The following is a 25,550-nucleotide window of genomic DNA, read 5'->3' on the forward strand; positions in this document are numbered from 1 at the left end:
CTATACTATTTGGATTTTTTTCCAGGAGCATATTCTTTTTTTTTTTTTTAACATCTTTATTGGAGTATAATTGCTTTACAATGTTGTGTTAGTTTCTGCTGTATAACAAGGTGAATCAGCTATACATATACATATATCCCCATATCCCCTCCTTCTTGCGTCTCCCTCCCAACCTCCCTATCCCACCCTTCTAGGTGGTCACAAAGCACAGAGCTGATCTCTCTGTGCTATGCGGCTGCTTCCCACCAGCTATCAATTTTACATTTGGTAGTGTATATATGTCCATGCCACTCTCTCACTTCATCCCAGCTTCCCCCCCACCCCATGTCCTCAAGTCCATTCTCTACATCTGCACCTTTATCCCTGTCCTGCCCCTAAGTTCTTCAGAACCTTTTTTTTTTAGATTCCATATATATGTGTTAGCATATGGTATTTGTTTTTTTTCTTTCTGACTTACTTTACTCTGTATGACAGACTCTAGGTCCATCCACCTCACTACAAATAACTCAATTTCGTTTCTTTTTATGGCTGAGTAATATTCCATTGTGTATATGTGCCACTTCTTTATCCATTCATCTGTCGATGGACACTTAGGTTGCTTCCATATCCTGCCTATTGTAAATAGAGCTGCAATGAACATTATGGTAAATGACTTTTTGAATTATGGTTTTCTCAGGGTATATGCCCAGTAGTGGAACTGCTGGGTTGTTTGGTAGTTCTATTTTTAGTTTTTTAAGGAACCTCCATACTGTTCTCCATAGTGGCTGTATCAATTTACATTCCCACCAACAGTGCGAGAGGGTTCCCTTTTCTCCACACCCTCTTCAGCATTTATTGTTTGTAGATTTTCTGATGATGGCCATTCTGACTGGAGCGAGGTGATACCTCACTGTGGTTTTGATTTGCATTTCTCTAATGATTAGTGATGTTGAGCATCCTTTCATGTGTTTGTTGGCAATTTGTATACCTTCTTTGGAGAAATGTCTATTTAGGTCTTCTGTCCATTTTTGGATTGGGTTGTTTGTTTTTTTCATATTGAGCTGCATGAGCTGCTTGTATATTTTGGAGATTAATCCTTTGTCAGTTGCTTTGTTTGTAAATATTTTCTCCCATTCTGACGGTTCTCTTTTCGTCTTGTTTATGGTTTCCTTTGCTGTGCAAAAGCTTTTAAGTTTTTTTTAAGTTAGGTCTCATTTGTTTATTTTTGTTTTTATTTCCATTTCTCTAGGAGGTGGGTCAAGAAGGATCTTGCTGTGATTTATGTCATAGAGTGTTCTGCCTATGCTTTCCTCTAAGAGTTTTATAGTGTCTGGCCTTACATTTAGGTCTTTAATCCATTTTGAGTTTATTTTTTGTGTATGGTGTTAGGGAGTGTTCTAATTTCATTCTTTTACATATAGCTGTCCAGTTTTCCTAGCAACACTTATTGAAGAAGCTGTCTTTTCTCCAATGGATATTCTTGCCTCCTTTATCAAAGATAAGGTGACCATATGTGCATGGGTTTATCTCTGGGCTTTCTATCCTGTTCCATTGATTTGTATTTCTGTTTTTGTGCCAGGACCATACTGTCTTGATTACTATAGGTTTATAGTATAGTCTGAAGTCAGGGAGCCTGATTCCTCCAGCTCCGTTTTTCTTCTCAAGATTGCTTTTGGCTATTCAGGGTCTTTTCTGTTTCCATAAATATTGTGACATTTTTTGTTCTAGTTCTGTGAAAAATGCCAGTGGTAGTTTGATAGGGATTGCATTGAATCTGTAGGTTGCTTTGGGTAGTAGAGTCATTTTCACAATGTTGATTTTTCCAATTCAAGAACATAGTATATCTCTCCATCAGTTTGTATCATCTTTAATTTCTTTCACCAGTGTCCTGTAGTTGTCTGCATACAAGTCTTTTGTCTCCTTAGGTAGGTTTATTTCTAGGTATTTTATTCTTTTTGTTGCAACGGTAAATGGGAGTCTTTCCTTAATTTCTCTTTCAGATTTTTCATCATTACTGTATAGGAATGCAAGAGAGTTCTGTGCATTAATTTTGTATCCTGCTACTTTACCAAATTCATTGAATAGCTCTAGTAGTTTTCTGGTAGCATCTTTAGGAATCTCTATGTATAGTATCATGTCAACTGCAAACAGTTACAGTTTTACTTCTTCTTTTCCGATTTGGATTCCTTTTATTTCTTTTTGTTCTCTGATTGCTGGGGCTAAAACTTCCAAAACTAATTGAATAATAGCCATGAGACTGGGCAACCTTGTCTTGTTCCTGATCTTAGTGGAAACGGTTTCAGTTTTTCACCATTGAGAACAATGTTGGCTGTGGGTTTGTCATATATGGCCTGTATTATGTTGAGGTAAGGTCCCTCTGTGCCTACTTTCTGGAGGGTTTTTATCATAAATGGGTGTTGAATTTTGTCAAAAGCTTTTCCTGCATCTATTGAGATTACCATATGGTTTTCATCATTCAATTTGTTAATATGGTGTATCACATTGATTGATTTGCATATATTAAAGAATCCTTGCATTCCTGGGATAAACCCCACTTGATCAAGATGTACGATCCTTTTCATGTGCTCTTGGATTCTGTTCGCTAGTATTTTGTTGAGGATTTTTGCATCTATGTTCATCAGTGATATTGGCCTGTAGTTTTTTGTGACATCTTTGTCTGGTTTTGGTATCAGGGTGATGGTGGCCTCGTAGAATGAGTTTGGGAGTGTTCCTCCCTCTGCTATATTTTGGAAGAGTTTGAGAAGAACAGGTGTTAGCTCTTCTCTAAATGTTTGATAGAATTCACCTGTGAAGCCATCTGGTCCTGGGCTTTTGTTTGTTGGAAGATTTTTAATCACAGTCTCAATTTCAGTGCTTGTGATTGGTCTGTTTATATTTTCTATTTCTTCCTGGTTCAGTTTTGGAAGGTTGTGCTTTTCTAAGAATTTGTCCATTTCTTCCAGGTTGCCCATTTTATTGGCATAGAGTTGCTTGTAGTAATCTCTCATGATCCTTTGTATTTCTGCAGTGTCAGTTGTTACTTCTCCTGTTTCTTTTCTAATTCTATTGATTTGAGTCTTCTCCCTCTTTTGCTTGATGAGTCTGACTAATGTTTTATCAATTTTGTTTATCTTCTCAAAGAATCAGCTTTTCGTTTTATTGATCTTTGCTACTGTTTCCTTCATTTCTTTTTCATTTATTTCTGATCTGTTCTTTATGATTACTTTCCTTCTGCTAATTTTGGGGTTTTTTTTTTTTCTTCTTTCTCTAATTGCTTTAGGTGTAAGATTAGGTTGTTTATTTGAGATGTTTCTTGTTTCTTGAGGTAGGATTGTATTGCTATAAACTTCCCTCTTAGAACTGCTTTGGCTACATCCCATAGGTTTTGGGTCATCGTGTTTTCACTGTCATTTGTTTCTAGGTATTTTTTGATTTCCTCTTTGATTTCTTCAGTGATCTCTTGGTTATTCAGTAGTGTATTGTTTAGCCTCCCTGTGTTTGTATTTTTTACAGTTTTTCTCCTGTAATTGATATCTAGCCTTATGGCGTTGTGGTCAGAAAAGATACTTGATATGATTTCAATTTTCTTAAATTTGCCAAGGCTTGATTTATGACCCAACATATGATCTATCCTGGAGAATGTTCCACGAGCACTTGAGAAGAAAGTGTATTCTATTGTTTTTGGATGGAATGTCCTTTAAATATCAATTAAGTCCATCTTGTTTAATGCGTCATTTAAAGCTTGTGTTTCCTTATTAATTTTCATTTTGGATGATCTGTCCATTGGTGAAAGTGGGGTGTTAAAGTCCCCTACTATGAATGTGTTACTGTTGATTTCCTCTTTTATGGCTGTTAGTGTTTGCCTTATGTATTGAGGTGCTCCTATGTTGGGTGCATAAATATTTACAATTGTTCTATCTTCTTCTTGGATCGATCCCTTGATCATTATGTAGTGTCCTTCTTTGTCTCTTTTAATAGTCCTTATTTTAAAGTCTATTTTGTCTAATATGAGAATTGCTACTCCAGCTTTCTTCTGTTTTCCATCTGCATGGAGTATCTTTTTCCATCCCCTCACTTTCAGTCTGTATGTGTCCCTTGGTCTGAAGTGGGTCTCTTGTAGACAGCATATATACGGGTCTTGTTTTTGTATCCATTCAGCCAGTCTATGTCTTTTGGTTGGAGCATTTAATCCATTTACATATAAGGCAATTATTGATATTTATGTTCCTATTACCATTTTCTTAATTGCTTTGGGTTTGTTATTGTAGGTCTTTTCCTTCTCTTGTGTTTTCTGCCTAGAGAAGTTCCTTTAGCATTTGTTGTAAAGCTGGTTTGGTGGTGCTGAATTCTCTTAGATTTACTTGTCTGTAAAGGTTTTAATTTCTCCATAGAATCTGAATGAGATCCTTGCTGGGTAATCTTCATTGTAGGTTTTTCCCTTTCATCACTTTCAATATGTCCTGCCACTCCTTTCTGGCTTACAGAGTTTTTACTGAAAGATCAGCTGTTAACCTTATGGGGATTCCCTTGTATGTTATTTGTTGCTTTTCCCTTGCTGCTTTTAATATTTTTTCTTTGTATTTAATTTTTGATAGTTTGAGTAATATGTGTCTTGGTGTGTTTCTCCTTGGATTTATCCTGTATGGGACTCTGTGCTTCCAGGACTAGATTGACTATTTCCTTTCCTATATTCTGGAAGTTTTCAACTATAATCCCTTCAAATATTTTCTCAGTCCTTTCTTTTTCTCTTCTTCTTCTGGGACCCCTATAATTCGAATGTTGGTGCGTTTAATGTTGTCCCAGAGGTCTCTGAGGCTGTCCTCAATTCTTTTCATTCCTTTTTCTCCTCTGCAGTAGTTATTTCCACTATATTATCTTCCAGGTCACTTCTCCATTCTTCAGCCTCAGTTATTCTGCTATTGATTCCTTCTGGAGAACTTTTAATTTCATTTATTGTGTTGCTTATCATTGTTTGTTTGCTCTTTAGTTCTTCTAGGTCCTTGTTAAATGTTTCTTGCATTTTCTCCATTTTATTTCCAAGATTTTGGATCATCTTTACTACCATTACTCTGAATCCTTTTTCAGGTAGACAGCCTATTTCCTCTTCATTTGTTTGGTCTGGTGTTTGTTTATGTTTTTACTTTGCTCCTTCATCTGCTGCATATTTCTCTGTCTTCTCATTTTGCTTAACCTACTGTATTTGGGGTCTCCTTTTCACAGGTTGCAGGTTCGTAGTCCCTGTTGTTTTTGTTGTCTGCCCCCAGTTGGTTCAGTGGGTTGTGTAGGCTTCCGGGTGGAGGGGACTGGTGATTGTGTTCTGGTGGATGAGGCTGGATCCTGTTTTACTGGTGGGCAGGACCACGTCCAGTGGTATGTTTTTGGGGTGTCTGTGAACTTATGATTTTAGGCAGCCTCTCTGCTAATGGGTGTGGTTGTGTTCCTGTCTTCCTAGTTGTTTGGCATCGGGTGTCCAGCACTGGAGCTTGCTGGTTGTTGAGTGGAGCTGGGTCTTAGCGTTGAGATGGAGATCTCTGGGAGAGCTCTCGCCAATTGATATCACGTGAGGCTAGGAAGTCTCTGGTGGTCCAGTGTCCTGAACTTGGCTCTCCCACCTCAGAGGGTCCGGCGTGACACCGAGCTGGAGAACCAAGGCCCTGTCAGCCACACGGCTTACACGTAAATGGGTTAAATTCTCCAATCGAAAGGCACAGAGTGGCCGGCCTTCTGCACTCCACTCAGTCCTCCAGCCAGTTGTTGTCCTCTGTGCCTGGTGGATATGAAGAGCCTGTTTTGGATCCAGGTCCAGCGGCATTCCTTAGCATCTAGAAGAAGCAGCCGACGCCCCCATCCTCCCTTATCCCCGCTGCAACTCATGCTCCTGGAGCTCCCAAGGCTCCGCCCCTCATGCTACTCGCAGTGCTCTAGCATATTCTTTTTTAAACATTGACGTATAGTTGATTTCCAATGTTGTGTTAGTTTCATATGTACAGCAAAGTGATTCACAGTTATACACACACATATATTTTCTTTTTCATATTCTTTTCCATTATGGTTTATTACAAGATATTGAATATAGTTCCCTGTGCTATCCACTAGGACCTTGTTGTTTATCTTTTTTATATATAGTAGTTTGTATCTGTTTAACCCATACTCCTAATTTACTCCTCCCTCCACCCTTTTTTCCCTTTGGTAACCATAAATTGCTTTTCTATGTCTGTGAGTCCATTTCCGTTTTGTAAATAAGTTCACTTGTGTCATATTTTAGATTCCACAAATAAGTGATATCATATGGTATTTGTCTTTCTCTGTCTGACTTACTTCACTTAGTGTGATAATCTCCAGGTCCATCCATGTTGCTGCAAATGGCATTACTGCATTCTTTTTAATGGCTGAGTAACAGTCCATTGTTTATATGTATCACATCTTCTTTATTCATTCATCTGTCGATGGACATCTAGGTTGCTTCCATGTCCTGGCTATTGTAAATAGTGCTGCTATGAACACTGGGGTGCATGTATCTTTTCGAATGAGAGGTTTCTCTGGATATATGCCCAGGAGTGGGATTGTTGGATCATGTGGCAACTTCCAAGAGCATATTCTTATAGTATGTATATAATTAATATATAAACATCTTTCTTTCAAGAATTCAAAATGAGAAGGAAAGCAAGCACCTAAACGTGGGGTGCTGAGTGGCAGGGTCAATCAGATGAGCATCTGAATGAGTCTAGAACTGGCTCTGCAGCTGATAAGCTAAGTGACTCTGGATGAGTCCATTGACCGCTCATACTTCAAGTCCTTATGTGTTGATGGGGATAACACGCTTACATTTCCAGAGCCATCATCAGAACTGAAAACAAAGTATGCCCCAGGCCCAGTGTACTTAGCAAAGGCCCTGATAAATGGTAGCTGAGCATCTACACAATCACACAAGAAGTAAGCAGTAACAAATAGATTCCAGGTAATGAGAGAAAAGGCCCAAGCCTGTGGGTGTAAGAGGCACACAGATGAGAGCGGCCAGGATGGAAGGTCCACTGGTGGGAATGAACAGGGGAGCGTGGTACGCAGGCCCCGGTACTTACTGCAGTTCTCTTCATCGCTGCCGTCGGGACAATCCTCAAACCCGTTACACCGGAAGCGGCCAATGATGCAGTGGATGCCGCTGGCACAGGGGAAGAAGGTCGGGCCACATTTCGATTTAGCCTTGGCTGCAGGAGGACAAACGAGACAAACAACGAGACGTCAGGAGGATAAGTTTTCTGACCACCACATACCCATCCCGCTGACTCAGAGTGTGCAACTGGGGCCTTTTACATCTACCTTGAAGTCCCCAAAGTTTCTTACCACCAGCACCCACCTCCAATACCCAGCCAGACTAGAAGCCCACATGTGTCATCCTCCAGGAAGGGAGTGGCCCATCCACTGCCACCAAGGTCCCAAACAGGCCAAACCCAGCCTCCACACCAGCAGGGCTCAAGAGGCCTGAGGCCGCCATCCTTAGAAAGGCTTGCTTGCAAAGTTGGCCCTCGCCTGGCTGGCACCTGGGAAATTGGATGTCGGGAAGGTTTGCATCATTCCCTCCTGAGGATGGCTCACTGTGCCTAAACTATCCATGCAAACAGTGCATTTATGCTGAACACCTGCCTTTCTTCTGAGAGTTTGGGATTTGGGTACATGTTGGGCAGAGGGTGCCTGCATGACCAGCTCTCAGTAAAAACCCTGGGCACTGAGCCTCTAATGAGCTTCCCTGGGAGAAAGCATTTCACACGTTATGTCACATTTGCTGCTGGGGGAATGAAGGGCCTCCTGTGTGACTGCACTGGGCAAGGACTCTGGAAGCCTGTACTTGTTTTCCTCTGACTTCACTCCTTCACCTCTTCCCTCCGTTGGTTTTGCTTTGTATCCTTTCACTGTAATCAATCATAGCTGTGGGTATGACTGTATGCTGAGTTCTACGATTCCTTCTAGTAAATCACTGAAACTGAAGGTGGTCTTGGGAACCCCTGACAAAGACGGGTGTGCTTCTTTTCCTCATTTCACAGAAATGCTCTGAAGAGGTAAAGTGACTTGCCCAGGGCTACACGGCTAGAAAACATGGTGCTGGGGTGAGGCCCCCAGTACTCAGAGTCCAGAAGCCACGCTCAACTGTACTGCCTCTCTGCCAGAGGCTGTCACTTCTCACAACAGAAGCCAGAACCCTGCTCAGAGAAACCCTTCTTCCACTCCTGCTATACAAAGACTTTTAACAGAACTGCTGTAACTCAAGCTTGATTGATGTCCTGCTAACCAAACAGCCCTGTGGGGTAATGTACTTTCCTGTTAATGGTGCTGGCGGCTCTGGCTTGTGATTCTAAGGTGTGATGGGATCTATTGCTGTATCCCAGGTAGCAGGCCCCACCTAGCATCCCTTTTGTCTCCTGTCTTAGAGGCAGGACCCATGGTCCTCAAGAAGGAAGGGGCTATTTCTTTGGAACGAACAGGCAGTAGATTACCTTCATATTCTCGTCATCAGTATAACATGCCAACTTTGGGAACAGCTGATACACTATCAATAGGGATTTTAAGCCTGGGACGTGGCTAGATTTTAAAAACCCACATGGCTTTGTTTTAACCTGAAAGTACTCTAATGGTGCTGGTGTGCTCTTCACAATGCACAAACTTGGGAGAGAGTGTCCTGTGTTCAAATTGTGGCTCTAATCTTTATGACCTTGGGCAAGTTTCTAAATACAACTGAGCCTCAGTTTCCTCATTGGTAAACTGGAGGTAATATCTATCTCATATGGCCCAGGGAAGGATTCAGTGTGATAATCTATATAAAATGCTTGGCACAGAGCATGGCATACAGTAGCGGCTCAATTAATGGTAAAACTTATGCTATTTATCATCATCATCATCACATCACTAGGCTTATAGAACTTTAAAATTGATCCTTGGGCTGCTAAATTTCTTTTTCTGATTACCCAAGTTTAAAAAGCTCATTATGGAAGATCTCCATGAACTGATAGGAAGTGATCTCCAGGACATACTGTTAAGCGAAAAACGCAAAGTGCAAAAGAGTATCTACAGTACTTTACCCCTCCATATAGCAAAAGAAGGGGATCTAAGAAAACATACATGTACTTGTTCATCTGTGCAAAAGAAATATAGGAAGGATAAACCAGAAACCAAAGAGACTGGTTACCTACAGGGGGTGGGTGAGAAAAGGTTGGAAAGAATAGGGAAATGGGAATGGAACAAGGTAGCAGGGATGAGAAGGGTGCGCACTTCTCTGAGTCTATTTGTATAGCTCTGACTCTTAGAACCATGATAATATTTCACATACCCAAAATGTAAACAATTAAAATCAAACCCATGTGCGTGTGCATGTGTGTGTTGGGGGCAGGGCTCAGAATGAAATACAAACAGCAACAAATGAACATAACTTACAGATGAATAACAGCACCACACTGAAGGAGGTGGGGAAGAAAAGAAGTAGCCCACGTAACTCTGGTAAACATTATTTTGCCTGGATTCTATAAGGCTAAAGAAAAAAAGAACTGTTCACAAGTACTCTAGTTATATTTGTTTCTCACAGGGGTATGAATCAGCAATTCTGAAACTGCCTTTTGTGTAGTACTAGGGTTGAACAAATAGGTAAGTATATTACAGATAATAAGAGCAAAGTTTCTCACTATCAGAGGAAGAAATCACAAATAAAGAGAGTGAGAAGATGAAAATGAACCCCGAGGCTTTGGACTGGAATTGAAGGCATCAATATGAACTCAAGATTTGTAAACACAGATGGATGGATGGATGGATAGATCGACAGATAGAAATACAGATCTGTGTGTGTGCATGGGTTAGTGTACGTACATACATTTCCTAGCTCATCTGCTAAGAAAGACTAGAAGCAGTACACCCCAATAGCAATAAGCACAGCCAGCGCCTAGATCCTGGTTTCTAAGTTCTATGATCCAATAAAGAGAACCAGGGCTCCCTGGAGAAGTGGCTCATTCCTGGGGGAAAATACAAGATGAACCTGGAGTGTCTTGTGTTGCCAGAAAGTGAAGAAGTGCTTAAAAGACGATGGAGGCATGTCCAAAGGACACAGGAGTCAACCTGCAGGGGCTCCCAACGGCCAAAGCCAGAACAATTTGAGCAACAAAATGAACAACAGTAGTATTGGATTGTAACCCAGAGATCTGTTGGACCCATAATTGTTGAATAAATACATAAATGAGGGAGAGGAAGTCCAATTAATAAACACAGAAGAGATGTAGGAAATAGAAAGTCCCCAGTAAGCAGACGCCACGGCAATAACTGTCACAGGTAAGAGCCAGGGATGGATGTGCAAATCAGAGGATCGGGCATCCTTGCTCCCGTCACCCTTTCAGGGATCAGGGCAGAAAAGCCACCTATAGGCTTTGACAGCTAACCTGAGAGCGTTTCCCTGTAAACTCAACACGTCACTCCTCCATTCAAAACGTCTCTGCCCTCCCAACACTTTAGAAAAGCCCACAGCCGCCATCACAGCGTCGTGCCACTCCGGCGGACCCCCTCTAATTTCATGCCTACCTACTTTCCGTGCTCTGGCTAACACTGGCCTCCCAGCTCCTCCTCAAGCCCATCAGGCACAGTCCTGCCTCAGGACCTTTGCAGCCTGTGGTTCCCTCTGCTTGGACTGTCTTTCTCCCAGAGGTCGGCATGGCTCACTCCGCTACTTTATTGAGGTCTCCTTTAGCAGTGCACTCTCTACAGTAGAAACCTCGCTCCCTACCCTCAGGCACTCTAGCCCTTACTGTTTCTTTCTTTTCCTTCCTAGGATAGATGTCATTGGCTTTGTGCAGAGCTTTGATGCACACACACTCACTTGAATACTTTCATTCACCATTCTTGAAGGAGCTGCAACTGTGCAGTGCCTACCACGGTACCTAATCAATACTGCCGAATATACAAATGAGCGCATAAAAGGAGAGAGTGGGGCTGGGTAACCACAGCTAGCACTCACTGAATGCTTAGTATGGGCTGAGCATTGCGCTCTACTTTACAGATATCATCTCATTTCCTCCTCCCAAAAACCCATTTTACAGAAAAGATAACAGGTCCAGAAGTGAAGGCGCCTGACACAGCTGAAAAACAGAGTCAAGGCTCACACTTCACTTCTTGACTCACCTACTCTACTGCCTCCTTCGACACTTCTAAGGCCCAGCCCAGCTCCAAGGACTGGACTTGATGAGACAAGGAAAGAGGAAAGAGAATAAGGGTAATTATGAATGCATCAGCTACCATTCAATTGACCAGCTCTTTGGCCTCGGCCCTGCACCCTCTTCAGGAATCGCTAACGAGACTCCCTGCCTTGCCAGGGATGCTCAGCTGCCGTCTCTGTCAGGCAGCCTGTCCTGTTATGATTTACATCTGCACCAGCACACACCTGGCTCAGGCAACGGTGAGGCAGATCGCAGACGGCCTGCTGAGCGCCTGGCAGAGGCTCAGAGAGAAGCCCACCGCTGGCAAGCAGCTCCCTATCTGCACGAGCCCCCGTGGGCCCCGGGGGGCTTCCCGGACAAAGTCTGGATTGCCCCCAGCCCGCCGCGATTTCCACGAAGGGGAGATTCCGGCATGAAACTCAGCAGCCCCTGGCAGAAGGAGAAGACCAACTCTGAGTCTAAAACTGCCCTGACAAAGGCAGGCAGGGCGACTCCATCCCACTGAGCACTTGAATCCACCGCTCTTCAAGGACCTGCTCCGTGAACTTTTCAAAGCAGCAGCTCTCACCAGCAGCGAGACAGGGCTCAGGGCTCTCCTGGGGGTTGGTTTATTTCCTGATCTGAGCCCTCCCCTTCCTTTTAGAGCCCGAATGCCACAGTTCTGGATTTCACGGATCAGTAAAATAAAACATTTTTTAAAACTAGATGGGAGTGGAGGAAGGACTAACACAATTGTCGACTTTTTTTTTTTTTTTTAACCAGCAAGGACATAAATCTGCAATAACCTCTACTCACGATCGCCCTAAACAAAAACGCAGGAAGGCCAAAGCCCTCAGAGCAGCATTTGGGGATCATGTCAGAATGAGAGGGGAACCAAGAGATGTTCCCGTGTCACCAGGTTGTGATGCCCTCATAACAAAGACCGCATCTTCCTATGCATAACATCTGGGGCCCAGCAGGTAGGCCACACAGCTTCACTCAGTAACTGAGTCTCATGACTCCCAGATGAAAAAACTGAGGCCCAAGGAGGTAATTTGGGACTTGCCCAAAGTCACTTAGTTAATTTAGGGTCAGACTGGTCTGTAATCCAGTCCTCATGCCCCTGCGTCTACCCTCTTTCAACTACACCTATGCTTTAGGTGGGGTGCTATAGGGTCACATCCTGCCAAACCCCTCATCAGGGACCAGATTCAAGAGAGACCCCAAGGAAAGGGCTCAGACCCCCTGTCTGCATGGTCAGAACTTCTCAAGCCTTGGACAGAAATGCTCTTCACCAGGCAGCATGCCTGTACCTCCCAATCTGCTCAGGCAGGGCACAGGGTTGCCCACTGGGCCTGGAGGATGACAGATACCTCAGCGCAGGTCTGCCATCGACAGCTGCTGGTCCAGACTCTCCCATAGTGATGACACAAAAGAGCTGGAGAGAGTCTGAACGCCAGAGCCTCCCTGCTCAGGCAGAACAGCCAGAAGCTCAGCTCATCAGACCTGCGGCATCTCTCAGGCTGCAGCAACAGTTCCAGTCACAGCCGCAGGGATTCAGGGTCTCTCTTGCAGACCTCCGGGATGGCCCAAAGGAGCCACGGTCACAACTTCCACCTCCTGCTCCCCTCTGATTCCTGCTCCAGGATCCTGCCCGTGTGTGCCCGAGACAGCCCACAGCACCAGAAGCAGGAGCCTCCGGCTACCCTGCCAAATTAGCATCCTTGCTCTGTAAACTCAAGACATAGCGCACCGTGAAAAATTCCAACGATGAGAAACGGACACAGGCAATGCAAAAATGACCCCACGTTGCCGCCACCCAGGGAAATCCACTGGGGCCATTTTGGTCAACATGCTCCAGAAGCACGGCCCCTCAAACTACAGCATGCGAACGGACAGCCCTAGGACCACGTTAAAATGCAGTAGGTCTAGAATGGAGCCTGGGATTCTGCATTCCTAACACACTCCCAGGCAATGACGATGCTGCTGGTCCCAGCACTTCACTTCCAAGTGGCAGAGGACCATGATCTTGTTTGTTGCTCTACCTCTAATACCCTGAAAAGTGCCTGGTACATAGGTTACTCAATAATTACTAACTGAATTAATAAATAGAAATCTAGGCATACAGTTTTGCTTAAATGCACCTGAATAAAATACTATGCTATTCTGAAACCGGCTTTTGTCACTTAACCATATACTGTGACATCTTTTCATGTCGATATCTACAGGTCCATACCATCACTTTTTTTTTTTTTTTTTTTTTTTTGCGGTACACGGGCCTCTCACTGTGTGGCCTCTCCCGTTGCGGAGCACAGGCTCCGGACGCGCAGGCTCAGCGGCCATGGCTCACGGGCCCAGCCGCTCCGCGGCATGTGGGATCCTCCCGGACCGGGGCACGAACCCGTGTCCCCTGCATCGGCAGGCGGACTGTCAACCACTGCGCCATCAGGGAAGCCCCATACCATCACTTTTAATAGCTAAGGGTAATTTTACTGCATCTTATGTATCTATAAGTCCCATTACTGATGGACATTTGGGATGTTTTCAATAAACGATGCACGTGCAGATGCATACATTATTTTCCCCACTTGAACAAAATCTCTTTAAGATAAAACAGCTAGGTCAAAGGATATGCATATGTGCTATTTTGGCATCTTTTTGATCATCAAGTGCCTCCTTCCTGAGGAAGTGGTACTGTCTTCTGGCCACAGATGACTACGGGAAAAGCCTCCAGCCCAGGACGGTCCGAGGAGGGCTGATTCTCCCCTGCTGGCGATGACGTTCCTAGAAGCAGGCTGAGAACACCCCCCGGTTCCTCTGCGTGTGTGTTCCGTTGGTCCTTCACTGCTGCTGGTGCTCTATTATGCTCCATCTGTCTCTGTCTCTCTTCATTTTTACATGTGTATTTCATTACTTCACAGAGTAGGCGACATTCCTGTCCAGTCAAGGAAACCATGACTCTTTCTTTGTCTTTCTAAGTTGGCACTGGGCACAGAGCATCAGCCTTGGCTGGAGCTGGTTTCCCTGGGGTACAATAATCACGGGCTAATGCAAAATGTCCCTCCTTCCGGGAGCTGCTCCTTGAGCTGACTTTCCCAGACTGCACTCTCCCCTCTGTCTAAGGGACCTGACAAACGACAGTTTCTCGCTCCATGCACCGTCCCGCTTACCAATATTTCTCCAGAATTTCCCATCTTGTAAAGCACTGTTTCATGAAGGGCAGGCCAGTGATCCACCTACAGCAGAATCCCCAGGGATGCTTGTAAAATGCAGACTCCTGGGCCTCTCCTCTAGGGGAATCTGCATCTTTATTAAGCCCACGGTGAATTCCAATGAACATTAAAGTGTGAACACCCTTCTTGGGCAGATTCCACCTATGTCTACGCCCAGAGAGCAAGGGACCTCATCATTCCTTTGTTCCTGATGTTGCCACTGCACAGACCAGCTGCCACTCCAAGCATTCTGGCTACAGGGCCAGTGTGGGACCTGCTCTGACCATCATTCCCTCGAGTCAAGTCTAACCCATCCCAGATGGTGTACTTACCACGAGAAGAATACCCACAACAAAACCATAGGCCTCTCCATGCTCTTTCCCTATTTCAACAGTTTCTCTGTTCTTCCCCCGATCGTGTGCAAGATACAAATTAACTCAGCTTTACGTAAAAAGCTGTGGGCTCATATTCAAATGGTTGCTGTCCCAGCAATCAGACCCTTTTAAAACTAAAACTCTTAACCAAGGTCTGTCCACTTTTTAAGGATTTACACTTTACCTGTGCACAGTACAAAATAGGGTTCAAGGGGCCAACATTTTTTTTACTGCCCCTTCTTGGCAAAGAACAAAATATTTCTGAGCATCCTACTACCTGTCAGGCCCTGAGTCAGTTGTGTGGTGACTCAACAGCGCTCCCTAACTGATAGGCAGGACGCAGGCTGGTAAACGAGCCTCTGCATGCAGTGCCATGAGTGCTCTGATGGGGGAGCTAGAGTACACCTAATCTCAAATTGGGGAGGAGGCTGATGTCAGAAAAGCCTTCTCAAAGGAAAGTTAGCCTCAGCAGAGACGCCATACACATGGCTCAGGTGCAAATCAATGGACGCTTAGGCAGTCTGAGGCCTTGCTCATTTAGTTATTCATTCCACTAATATTAATCCACCAACTCTGTCATACCTCAAAGAACGAGGATACAAACGAGACAGCTGTGCCATGGATGAACCTTCGGTGCTGGTGGGATTGCGGAGAGAAGGCTGTTCCAAGCAGAGGGAACAGCATGTGCAAAGGCCTGGAGGCGGGAACAATGTGGTAATGGAAGAAATGCAAGGGGGTCAGTATGAACTTGCTTCTCGTATCAGTAAAAGTACCCAGTATCGTTTCTTTAATTAAAAAAATGTAAAACCCTATTTCTCATAAGAAATGTGCTACGAGCTAGGTAGCATTCCACTCATATTAAAGTTGTGGGAATTAAAGTATAAATTAGAAAAAACATCAAATTATAAAATTCACATAGTTTGAATCATCGTGCACATCCCCGACCCCCAAAGTGAATATCACATGCGGCCATCACTGGCTAAAAACTTTACAGGACATAACGGATCTGAAATTGCTACTGTAGTCAGTCCCCTGGTTCATTTTGTAAAAAGTCAAACTGGTTCCTTTTAAAAGTCAAAGATGACTTCATGGTTGGGGGTAAGAAAGCAAAAAGAGCCTTATAAAAATAACAGACTTTTTAAAAAGCAGTATATCCCTGGATTCTCTAAGAAGTCTGGGAGGGAAAGAAACAGGCCTTTCATTGTGGTCCAAATGCAGATGACAAACAGCCCAGCAAGCCAGATCCAGGCCTGGGAATCCAAGCCTCTGCAAATTCATTATTTTTGCTTGAGCAAAAAAGCCCTTTGCCTGTTCCAGCAGTTCACCTCCACATGACTACTGGAGTGGACTCCACCAGTTCACTGATCAAATATTGCAGTGTATGATTCTGAAAATGTCATCTTGGCTGTTTCAGAGATACACACTGGGGAGTGAAGAGAGCAAAAGACCACATGCTAACTGGAATATAAATATAGAAAGAAGGCATCTAGTTGAAACAGCTTTGCGAGAAAATTCAAGCAGAAAATTCTTTCTAAACATCTCCTCTTTTATAATAAGAATAGGAGGCCTAGAGCCTTTGGGCTAAGAGGTAAGAAGGGTTTCGGGTAGAGAACATTTCCACTGGGTTTCTACCCCAGTTCTGCCACATGACAGCTGAGACCTTGGACAAGTCACTTAAACTCCACTGGCCTCAGTATCCCCATCTGTAAAGGGGGCATAAAGACAGCACAGACCTCAATGTGAGATTTTACATGCAGAGAATACAGCATAATGTTTGACATCTAGTAGGAATCCGGTAATATTCTCCTGTCCCTAACACGATTCACAGTTCTACAAACTGCTCTTCTTCACATATATGGACGGTCCTGAGAAAAATGAAGTGGAAACCAGTGAAATGTTTATGCTATCTAAGGCCTTACTGTTTTGGCTTTTTTTTTAAGATTTTCAATTTTTTTTTAAATAAATCAATTTATTTATTTTGGCTGCGTTGGGTCTTCGTGGCTGTGCATGGGCTTTCTCTAGTTGCGGCAAGCAGGAGTTACTCTTTGTTGGAGAGCGCGGGCTTCTCATTGTGGTGGCTTCTCTTGTTGCAGGGCACAGGCTCTAGGTGCACGGGCTTCAGTAGTTGTGGCACACAGGCTCAGTAGTTGTGGCTCATGGGCTCTAGAGCACAGGCTCAGTAGTTGTGGCGCACGGGCTTAGTTGCTCCGTAGCATGTGGGATCTTCCTGGACCAGGGCTCGAACCCGTGTCCCCTGCATTGGCAGGCGGATTCTTAACCACTGCGCCCCAGGCCTTACTCTTCAGTTACTGGTTCCATTAACGTTACTTCTCAGAGTCTCTTTACAGCACACATAGGACCGAGTGTGGGGTTAACATAACTTCTGCTCGCAAGAAGCCCCACTAAGGGACACCAGGCCCAGAGGAAGGGGAAAAAATGACAATAAATGGATAATTGCAATAAGATACAAGAACTATATAAGCTGTATAAACATTTACCTTTCAACACTCTATTATATAGTTAATGCAGGGTTGCATGTCAGCCTGCCTGGGTTCAAATACTGAACCAAGTGCTTTGGGACCACTTACTGGCTATGTGATGTACTGAAAGTTACTTCACCTCTCTGTGCCTCCATTTCCTTATCAGGAAACGGTGATATGAACAGTACCTCCCTTGTTGGGTTGCTCTGGGGATTAAATGAGACAAGATAATAATTGCTTAGGACTTTCTCTGAAACCCACTATTACCTATGATAGTTCATATTGTACTAGCTACTATCATATATATTACATATTAGCTACTACTATTTGATATTATACTATAAATACGGTAGTATATAGTATTTAGTGTTAGATAGTATTATAGAGTATTATCACACAGTATTAGTTATTATTATTAAAGTTATTAGTTACTATTATTATTTTCAAACTGTTTCTGCCCAGCAGCGCATGCTCAATCAATATGTGGGTGATGGACACACACCACACTATATATAAAACGGATAAACAACGAAGACCTACTATAAGGCACGGGGAACTATATTCCAATATCTTATAATAACCTGTAAGGGAAAAGAATCTGAAAAAGAATATACATACATATATACATATAACTGAATCACTTTGCTGTACACCTGAAACATTGTGAATCAACTACATTTTAATAAAAAAAAAATACGTGGGGGATGGCCAGAGTGCGAGACAAACTTTAAAAAAGAGCACAGCCCATGCAGCCTGGGAGACCAGGGCACACGGTACAACGCAGTGCTATTTTATTTGGGTATGAAGAATCAGGAGAAGTGTGTGGCTGAAAAACAAAAGGAAAGGCATTCCAGGCAAAATGAATGATGTGAACTGTGACAGCGTGTGGTTTATACAGAGACCTGGGAGAAGTTAGGGTATCCAGAACACAGAACGTGGCAGAAGGTAAGACTGACAGAGAGACAGGCAGGAGTTTGGACACTTATCCTGGGAGCCAGCAGACATCTATAAAAAAAGTGGCATGTGAGATTTGCTTTTTATAAAGAAAATTTTTATGGACTCACAAGGATATTACGAGGCTCTGTAAGTCAAGGAAATATCCTCCTCACTCCCAAAAAGCCCTGGAAGAACGAAAGAGAGCCAAGTCTACAATATTCTTTGGGCTTTTAGGGGAAAAAGTCACTATAAGTGATCAGGGAATTCAAAGTGCCTGCCACTGCCGTTTAAATAATCTTATTTAAAATGACAGTAAAAAGGAAAACAAGTTAGCAAGTTGGGGATTAGGACATTATTTTATAACCTTAAGGTTTATTCAGGTTACTTATTCTGGCTATGTGTAACGCACGTACATATGTGTGTGAAGGTACATTTGTTTGTGTGCTTAGGTACTGGAATGCAAATTCCAGAGGACCTATAAGCAGGAAACCAAGACATCCCCAACTGATTCTCCTAGAGACAAATGTTGAGAGGAAAAAACCCTCTAAAATGGTAATAAATAAATGTGGGTCAGGTAACTTAGCCTACAGAGGCCTTTCAGTGCTTGGAAGAAAACCTTCCTGACAAGGGATCGGAGTCCCTGGGATTAAGAACAGATGTGGGAACAGACACAGATAGAACAGAATGGTTTCCACCTTAAAAAGAATACTTCAAAAAAGGCATCAGCAGCTCTATGAAAGGTGATATCCAAGGGACAACTCCTAAGAAATGAAAAGAAAATGTAAAAAGGAAAAAAAAAGTCAGGGGATGGGAGAATCAAAGATAGTTTTCAGTTTGAATAAAAACGAATAATGAAGAATCCGTTCTACACCACCTTCCATCTTGCTGGGCGATGAGGGTCATCTTTGCCTAAAGAAGGTTTTACTTTTCAGAGCCTTCACCCTTGCCTGCTCTCTGGGCCCCTGACAAACTGTGAGGTTTCCCTTCTTAAAACACCCTCATTTCCGTGCATATGCTTTACCTTCAGACTTGTGAAGAGAAAGCTCATTTCTGATTAGCTTCCAAGAAATGCCTGACAGTCCTTCTCACTTGCCCCTCCTCTCCCCACATATCCACAGCTACAGAGCAACCTTGGAACTCAGAGTCCGTCTCCTTAATTGTTGCTACAGCACCTGCAGAGAGCCCCAGAGCAAGGCCTATGTGTGAGGATTAAACACGGTGATACCCACAGATAACAGGACTTTTATTCAGAGAAGGCAGGCGTAACCCTTTGTTGGGTGGTGTCAACAGGGCACAGACAGAGAGGTGGCCTCTAGCTGCTCTGACAGGCTGACCTCTGTCATGAGGTAACCTGAAAACAACTGTTTCCAAAATAACAGTACTTAACCCACCACAAATCTTGCTCCAGGAAAGGTTTTCACCGAGGCATCCAGAGGTTTCTATGATGCTTTCAACACCAGTCAGAGGAATCACATAATCCCATGGATATCATCTCTTGGTAGCCCTGCGCTGACTTTAAAGACAAAACGTCAATCCTCAGCTTCTAATTTATCTTCAAAGAGCAGGGACACTCAATCCTGACTGCACATTAAAACAATCCAGGAGGGTTTAAAAAAAAAACTACCCCAAATCAAGAGAGCTGGAGTGACAGTACTCATATCAGAGAAATAAATAGAATTTAAGACAAAAAATGTTCCTAAAGACCAAGAAATGGTCAAACTATCAGGAAGACATAATATATGCACCTAAAAACAGAGCCGCAAAATACATGAAACAAGAACTGACAGAACTGAAAGGAGAAACAGACATTTAAATAATAAGAGTTGGAGACTTCAATACCCCATTTTCAAGAATGGATAGAATAACAGTACTGAGGATCAACAAGGAAACAGGAAGCACGAACGACACTGAATACACTGAGACCTCAGACTTCACCATAGAACTCTCCACCCGACAACGCAGAACACACTTCTCCTCAGGGGCACATGAAACATCCTCCAGGGAATCCCAACTGTGAGGCCACAGAACACACCTCACTACACTTAACAGGAGTGAAATCATACCACGCGCGTTGTCCAGTCACAATGGAATGAAATTAGAAACCAATAACAGAAGGTTTCTTCTGGGGGTGATGAAAATGTTCTAAAACTAGATCTTGGCAATGAGTGGCACAGCTCTCTGAATACCACTAAATAAAGAAACAAAACTTCCTAAGAATTCCTGAAATCTAGGAGGGTTGGTGACATCAGAGATGGAAGAGTTGCTCTTTTCCAGGAAGGTACTAAATTGGCCAAATTCCTCCCTGGCTCTTCTGCTCTGCTCCCCAGGCAACGTGTGGCAATACTGGGGGAGATGGACCAGGGGGAGATGAGTACTACAGCCATCTAGTAGGCAGAGCAGGGACGCTGCTAAACATCCTAAAATACACAGGACAGCCCTCCCAACAAATAAATAATTATCTGGCCCCCAAATGTCAATAGTTTCAAGGTGGAAGACCCCTATGCTAGGCAAAGGTCAATACTCTTGAATTTTTGCCTCTTCTGATTTAAAGAAAGAAAAAACCCTACACTAATAGTAAAGGATAAAGGATTAGGAATCAGACCTGGATCCACATCCTGGTTCCACCCCTTCCCAGAACTGTGACCTTGGGCATTATCCTGGACTTTAACTCCCTCATCTGTAAAATGGGATGATGAAATGACCTTACAATGTGGTTGTGAGGATTCAGTGAGAAGCTGCCTGGCACCAGCAAGGCTAAGGGCTTTCATTACTATAATTACTGTTTTTTGTTAAAGCCCCAAAGTGGCTTAGTACCAAGAAATGGGTGACTGGGTCATTTTAAAATAGGGTTAAAAAAAAAATGGTTATGAAGAACCTAGGGGCAGGACAGGAATAAAGACGCAGACGTAGAGAATGGACTTGAGGACACGCGGAGGGGGAAGGGTAAACTGGGGCGAAGTGAGAGAGTGGCATGGACTTGTATACACTACCAAATGTAAAACAGATAGCTAGTGGGAAGCAGCCGCGTAGCACAGGGAGATCAGCTTGGTGCTTTGTGACCTAGAGGGGTGGGATAGGGAGGGTGGGAGGGAGATGCAAGAGGAAGGAGACATGGGGATATGTGTATATGTATAGCAGATTCACTTTGTTATAAAGCAGAAACTTACACACCATTGTAAAGCAATTATATTCCAATAAAGATGTTAGAAATAAATAAATAAAATAAAATAGGGTTATTTTCTCCAGCAACAATTAGTATGTAAACTGGGACATTTTATGAGCTAATAAGCCATTGAGACATAACAGTTGACATTCCTCACTACTATAGTATACACCAGCCAAAGCAGGACTGGCTAAATACCCTGTTTCCATAGTAATAAAAAGTTCCTGGGAACCTGACTCATTTTCTTTCCAGTAAATGCTTTCTATTTGTCAGGCTAGACTTTATATACAAGCCCACTGCACAGTGGTGGAGTCTTTTCCACCTACTAGACCTAATATCTTTCTGCCGCTCAAAAACCAATTTACTGTAGTGGAAACAGCCACCAAAAACAGGACAAGCTAATAGCCTGTCATTTGCTGTGCATCTCTGTAATGGAGCCCACCAGTTAGTAGTGGAAAGGAGTGACTTGATAAGACAGATTAAACCGCTCAGTGCCTTCCATCACCTCCACTAGGCCAGGGACCAGCACGAGATGCCCTCATAAGTGAGGGAAGAAGATAAGAAAATAACACTAAATGCTTACTGTGTGCCCTGGGCTTTCGTGGACTTTACTCCAGCTCCACTCCACCAAAAAACACGAGGCAGGAATGATTACCAACACTGTACAGAGAACACTGAGAATCAGACAGACTAAGTAACTTGTCCAGGGAAACGCTTTCCACATATATTTGTTTGTTTTTGCTCCATCTCAATTCTTAGATTGAGTTGGCTTAGGAAAGGAAATCAGTTAAAAATGAGGAAAATGGGATATTGTGGAGGAAAACAGAAGAAAAGAAGGTAATAGACAGAACGCGTTCCATAAAGGATCATACAATTATGAGCAACAGGGCTCAAATTTTAGTATGAGTTTCCTAGTGGCCAAAACAATGAAGGAAACAAGATCGGTGGTGAGTGTGGAGAGAAGGGTCCAGAACATTAAAAGCTAACCATTCATGAGAAAAGAGATTTTGGGTGCTCTCTCCTCATAACCCAGACATCAGTGAGTCACAAAAATGAGAGAGTCACAACACCCAAGGCCAGATAAGACAAAATTCCAGTCCTGCAAAGACTGCCCTACCATCACGCGCTCAGGAAGAATGGGTGTGAATGCATCATCCTTATTCCACATTCATTTCCTCAACAAGCAGTGTGGTGGAGTGATGAAGAGTGATTAAGATTCTGGAGTCAGACTCCTTAAGTTCAAATCCCAGCTAGGCCACTTTCTAGCTACAAGATCTTTCACCAGTTACATAAATTTCTGGTGCCTCGGTTTCCTCACCTATAAAATGGAGATGATGTGGGGATTCAACGTCAATCCCTTACAGCAATTCTTAAGCTCCTCTATATAAGCTATTACTATTGTTCCTACTCCCATCTCAGTTTATCGATACCTGATTATGTGCCAGGCGTTGTTCTAAGCACGGATGGATACAGCCCTACACCAGGCAGGGGAGCTCTAACAAACAAACAGCAAAACCAGATGGTGCTACAGGAAGATGTAAGGCAGTGTGATAGGAGTGACTGCCTGAGTCGTTGGGGTCACCAGGAAAGGAATATTTGAGGCAGAAGCAATTACAGTGACATCTCAATGACAGGAAGAAGCCACAGAGCAGCCGAGGCAGAGAGAACATCTCAAGGATACACCGAAGACCGGAAAAGAACCCGGAACCGGAAGAAGGTCAGAAGGGTGGAGCCGGGGCAGAGTGCTGCGGGGGCGGAGGTGCAATGAGTGGGAGGAAGCAGGAGCCAGGTCAGGGAGGGCTTCCCCAGCCTGGCTAAGGGGTCGGGGTTTGATTCCAAGTGTGATGGGGAGTGTCACAGGGGAGTGATCTTATTTGATGTATCTTTGTAAATGATCACCCAGCTGCCTGGTGGAAAATGGATTGAGGCTGTGAAGGCCAAGGCAGGAGGACCACCCTAGGGGTGACAGGAGTGCCTTGGGCTACTGTGGGAGTGGGGAAGATGGAGAGCCGTGAACAGAACCAGAAGCTTCTAGACCAGGATGTCTCAACCTCGGCACTGTTGACATTTGGGCTGGAGAATTCTTTGCAGGGGGTGCTGTCCTCTGCACTGTTGGATGTCTCACAGCATCCCTGACCTCCACCCACTAGATGCCAGGAGCAATCCCAGTTGTGACAACCAAAAACACCCACAAGACATCGACCCTGGGGTTCAAAATCACCCTGGCTGAGATCCACTGCTTTAGAGGCAGAGCTGACAGGGCTTGCTGATAGGCTAGGTTAGGGAGACGGGGCCGCTGGTAAAAGAGGGGCCCCAAGGGTGATTTCTAAGTTTCTGTCCATAACGAGGTAAGATAATCTCACACACTCTGAGGGTTTGCCCTCCACGCCACGGGGCCTGCTCTTGATTTCACTGTCACTCGAACATTCATTCATTCCACAATGAGCATCACAGGCCATGGCGAGTGTCGGCCGTACCCAATGCCAGGGATGCAGCTGTGACTGAAAGGGTCTGATGAGGACACAGACATACAAGCAAGTCCGGTCAGTACAGGAGGTCTCATGCATCAGAGGAACCCCTGAGACTGGGCAGAAGCACGAAGGAAAGCACAGCCCTTCGCTCCCGGGGGAGCTCCTTGGGGGCTCCAAGGCTGTGAAGGGAAGAGCATGTGCAAAGGCACAGGGGTGTGAGAAGGGAGGTGGGGAGGAGTGTAGGAGGGCAGGAAGGGTCAGGCCAGAGACACTTCAGAGTCTCACTTGATTCCACGGGTGATCTGGGAACTGCTGGAGGCTGCTGGTATTATTCACATTCCTTATTCCTAACGATGAAAGCAGACTCAAAGCAGCATCTGTGAGCGCTCACAGTGTAACTGGGTACTCCACCTCCAAGAGGCCCTTTATCCCAGCCTCCAGATAGGAAAACTGCAGCTAAGCAAGTTCAATGACCTGCACAAGACTCCTTGGCTGGCAAGTGGCCGGACCAGGGTCTGAGCCCAGGCTGGCGGCTCCAGAGTCCTCTGCCTCCCATTTTAAGTCAGAGAGCAGTAACATGACCTGATGTGCGGTTTTAAAAACATCATTCAGGAAATAAATATTTGGGCATCACTAGTTTATGGGAGTGAATGAGATCACCAAGGGAGGATGTATGAGATGGGAAGGAAGGGATTCATTTTCAGGTGAATGATGGTGCAGAGAAGCAGACTCAGCGGCTCTCTGCAAGGGAGAAGGGCAGCCAGGAGACAGGGGGTGGAACCCCAGTGAGCCAAGGAGGGAAGTGGAGGACGCGGTCAATGACGATGTTGAACGCCGCTCGCTGCTCGGAGGTCAGGGAGGATCCGATGCTGACACCTGCTGGATCCGGCAACTAGGAGATTCCTCATCTTCCCCAGAGCAAATTTACTCCTGTGGCGGATGCAAAGGTCAGACTGCAGACGGCCGAAGAGGCACAAACCAGACACAACAGAGGAGAAGGACAGAGCAGGGGCTGGCAGGACTCTAGCTAGAGGGAGAGTTTGGGGCCAGGGGAGAGACTGAAGATAAGTAGGTCCCGGACCTGAGGGCGGAGCAGCGGGTCAGACTCACCTGGAAAAATAAGACCCAAGGCCCATGAACCAATCTTTCCCCAGGTGGCCTCAATCCCCGGGAACCCCAATGACCACAGAGGCTAATGACCTCTGAGTTGGGCAGTGTTTCTCATAGTGTGGTCCTGGGAACACCTGTAGCTTCTGGGACCCATCCTAGACCTGCTCATTGGGACTCTCCCATGAAGGTCCTGGGGAGCTGTTTACCAAGGACTCTGGGTCATTCTGATACATGCGGCCTGGGACCCACGGACCCTCTCTGCTCCAAGTGCAGACTTCAGACCAACAGTATGGGCAACTTCCTGAGGGCTTATTAGAGATTCAGACAATCAGCTAGAAATTCAATCAGCCTCGCCCTAGTCCCACTGAATCAGAATCTGTATTTTACCAAGATGCCCATGCCTTTCCAGTACATAGAATGTTTGAGAAGTTCTGGACTGGAAATGGAGGGAGGGTCCTGGCGATGTGGGGAAAGGTACCCTGGCACCCTCATGCACACGTATCTAGTGCAGAGTGTCCTGAGACTTCCCTGCTGCTGACTGTTACAAAAGATAGCAAGAGATGCTGATGGAACTCCCGTACGGGTTCTGATGCTTCAAGACCCTGCTACGCCTTCCAGAACAACAGCAGGCATGATGGCAAACACTTAAAATGTTATCCTCTT

General features: G+C 44.4%; 1 protein-coding gene and 1 long non-coding RNA gene across 3 annotated transcripts in view; both read right to left on the minus strand.

Moving 5' to 3' along the window:
* Positions 1-25,550, minus strand: part of LDLRAD3 (low density lipoprotein receptor class A domain containing 3) — a 254,522-nt gene that overhangs the window by 130,403 nt on the left and 98,569 nt on the right. For both annotated transcript variants that reach the window (XM_012537929.3, XM_049712962.1), the window contains exon 3: positions 7,059-7,184. In XM_012537929.3, coding sequence (XP_012393383.2) covers positions 7,059-7,184 — 126 coding nt within the window. The remainder of the gene's footprint in view (positions 1-7,058; positions 7,185-25,550) is intronic.
* Positions 13,417-17,420, minus strand: LOC125965102 (uncharacterized). The gene is made up of 2 exons (XR_007478609.1): positions 17,316-17,420; positions 13,417-15,421 (listed from the first exon to the last, which is right to left on the minus strand). It is a non-coding gene; the product is annotated as an uncharacterized LOC125965102 (long non-coding RNA).

This window comes from Orcinus orca, chromosome 8, assembly GCF_937001465.1.
Source record: "Orcinus orca chromosome 8, mOrcOrc1.1, whole genome shotgun sequence".
In the NCBI taxonomy this organism is placed as follows: domain Eukaryota; kingdom Metazoa; phylum Chordata; class Mammalia; order Artiodactyla; family Delphinidae; genus Orcinus; species Orcinus orca.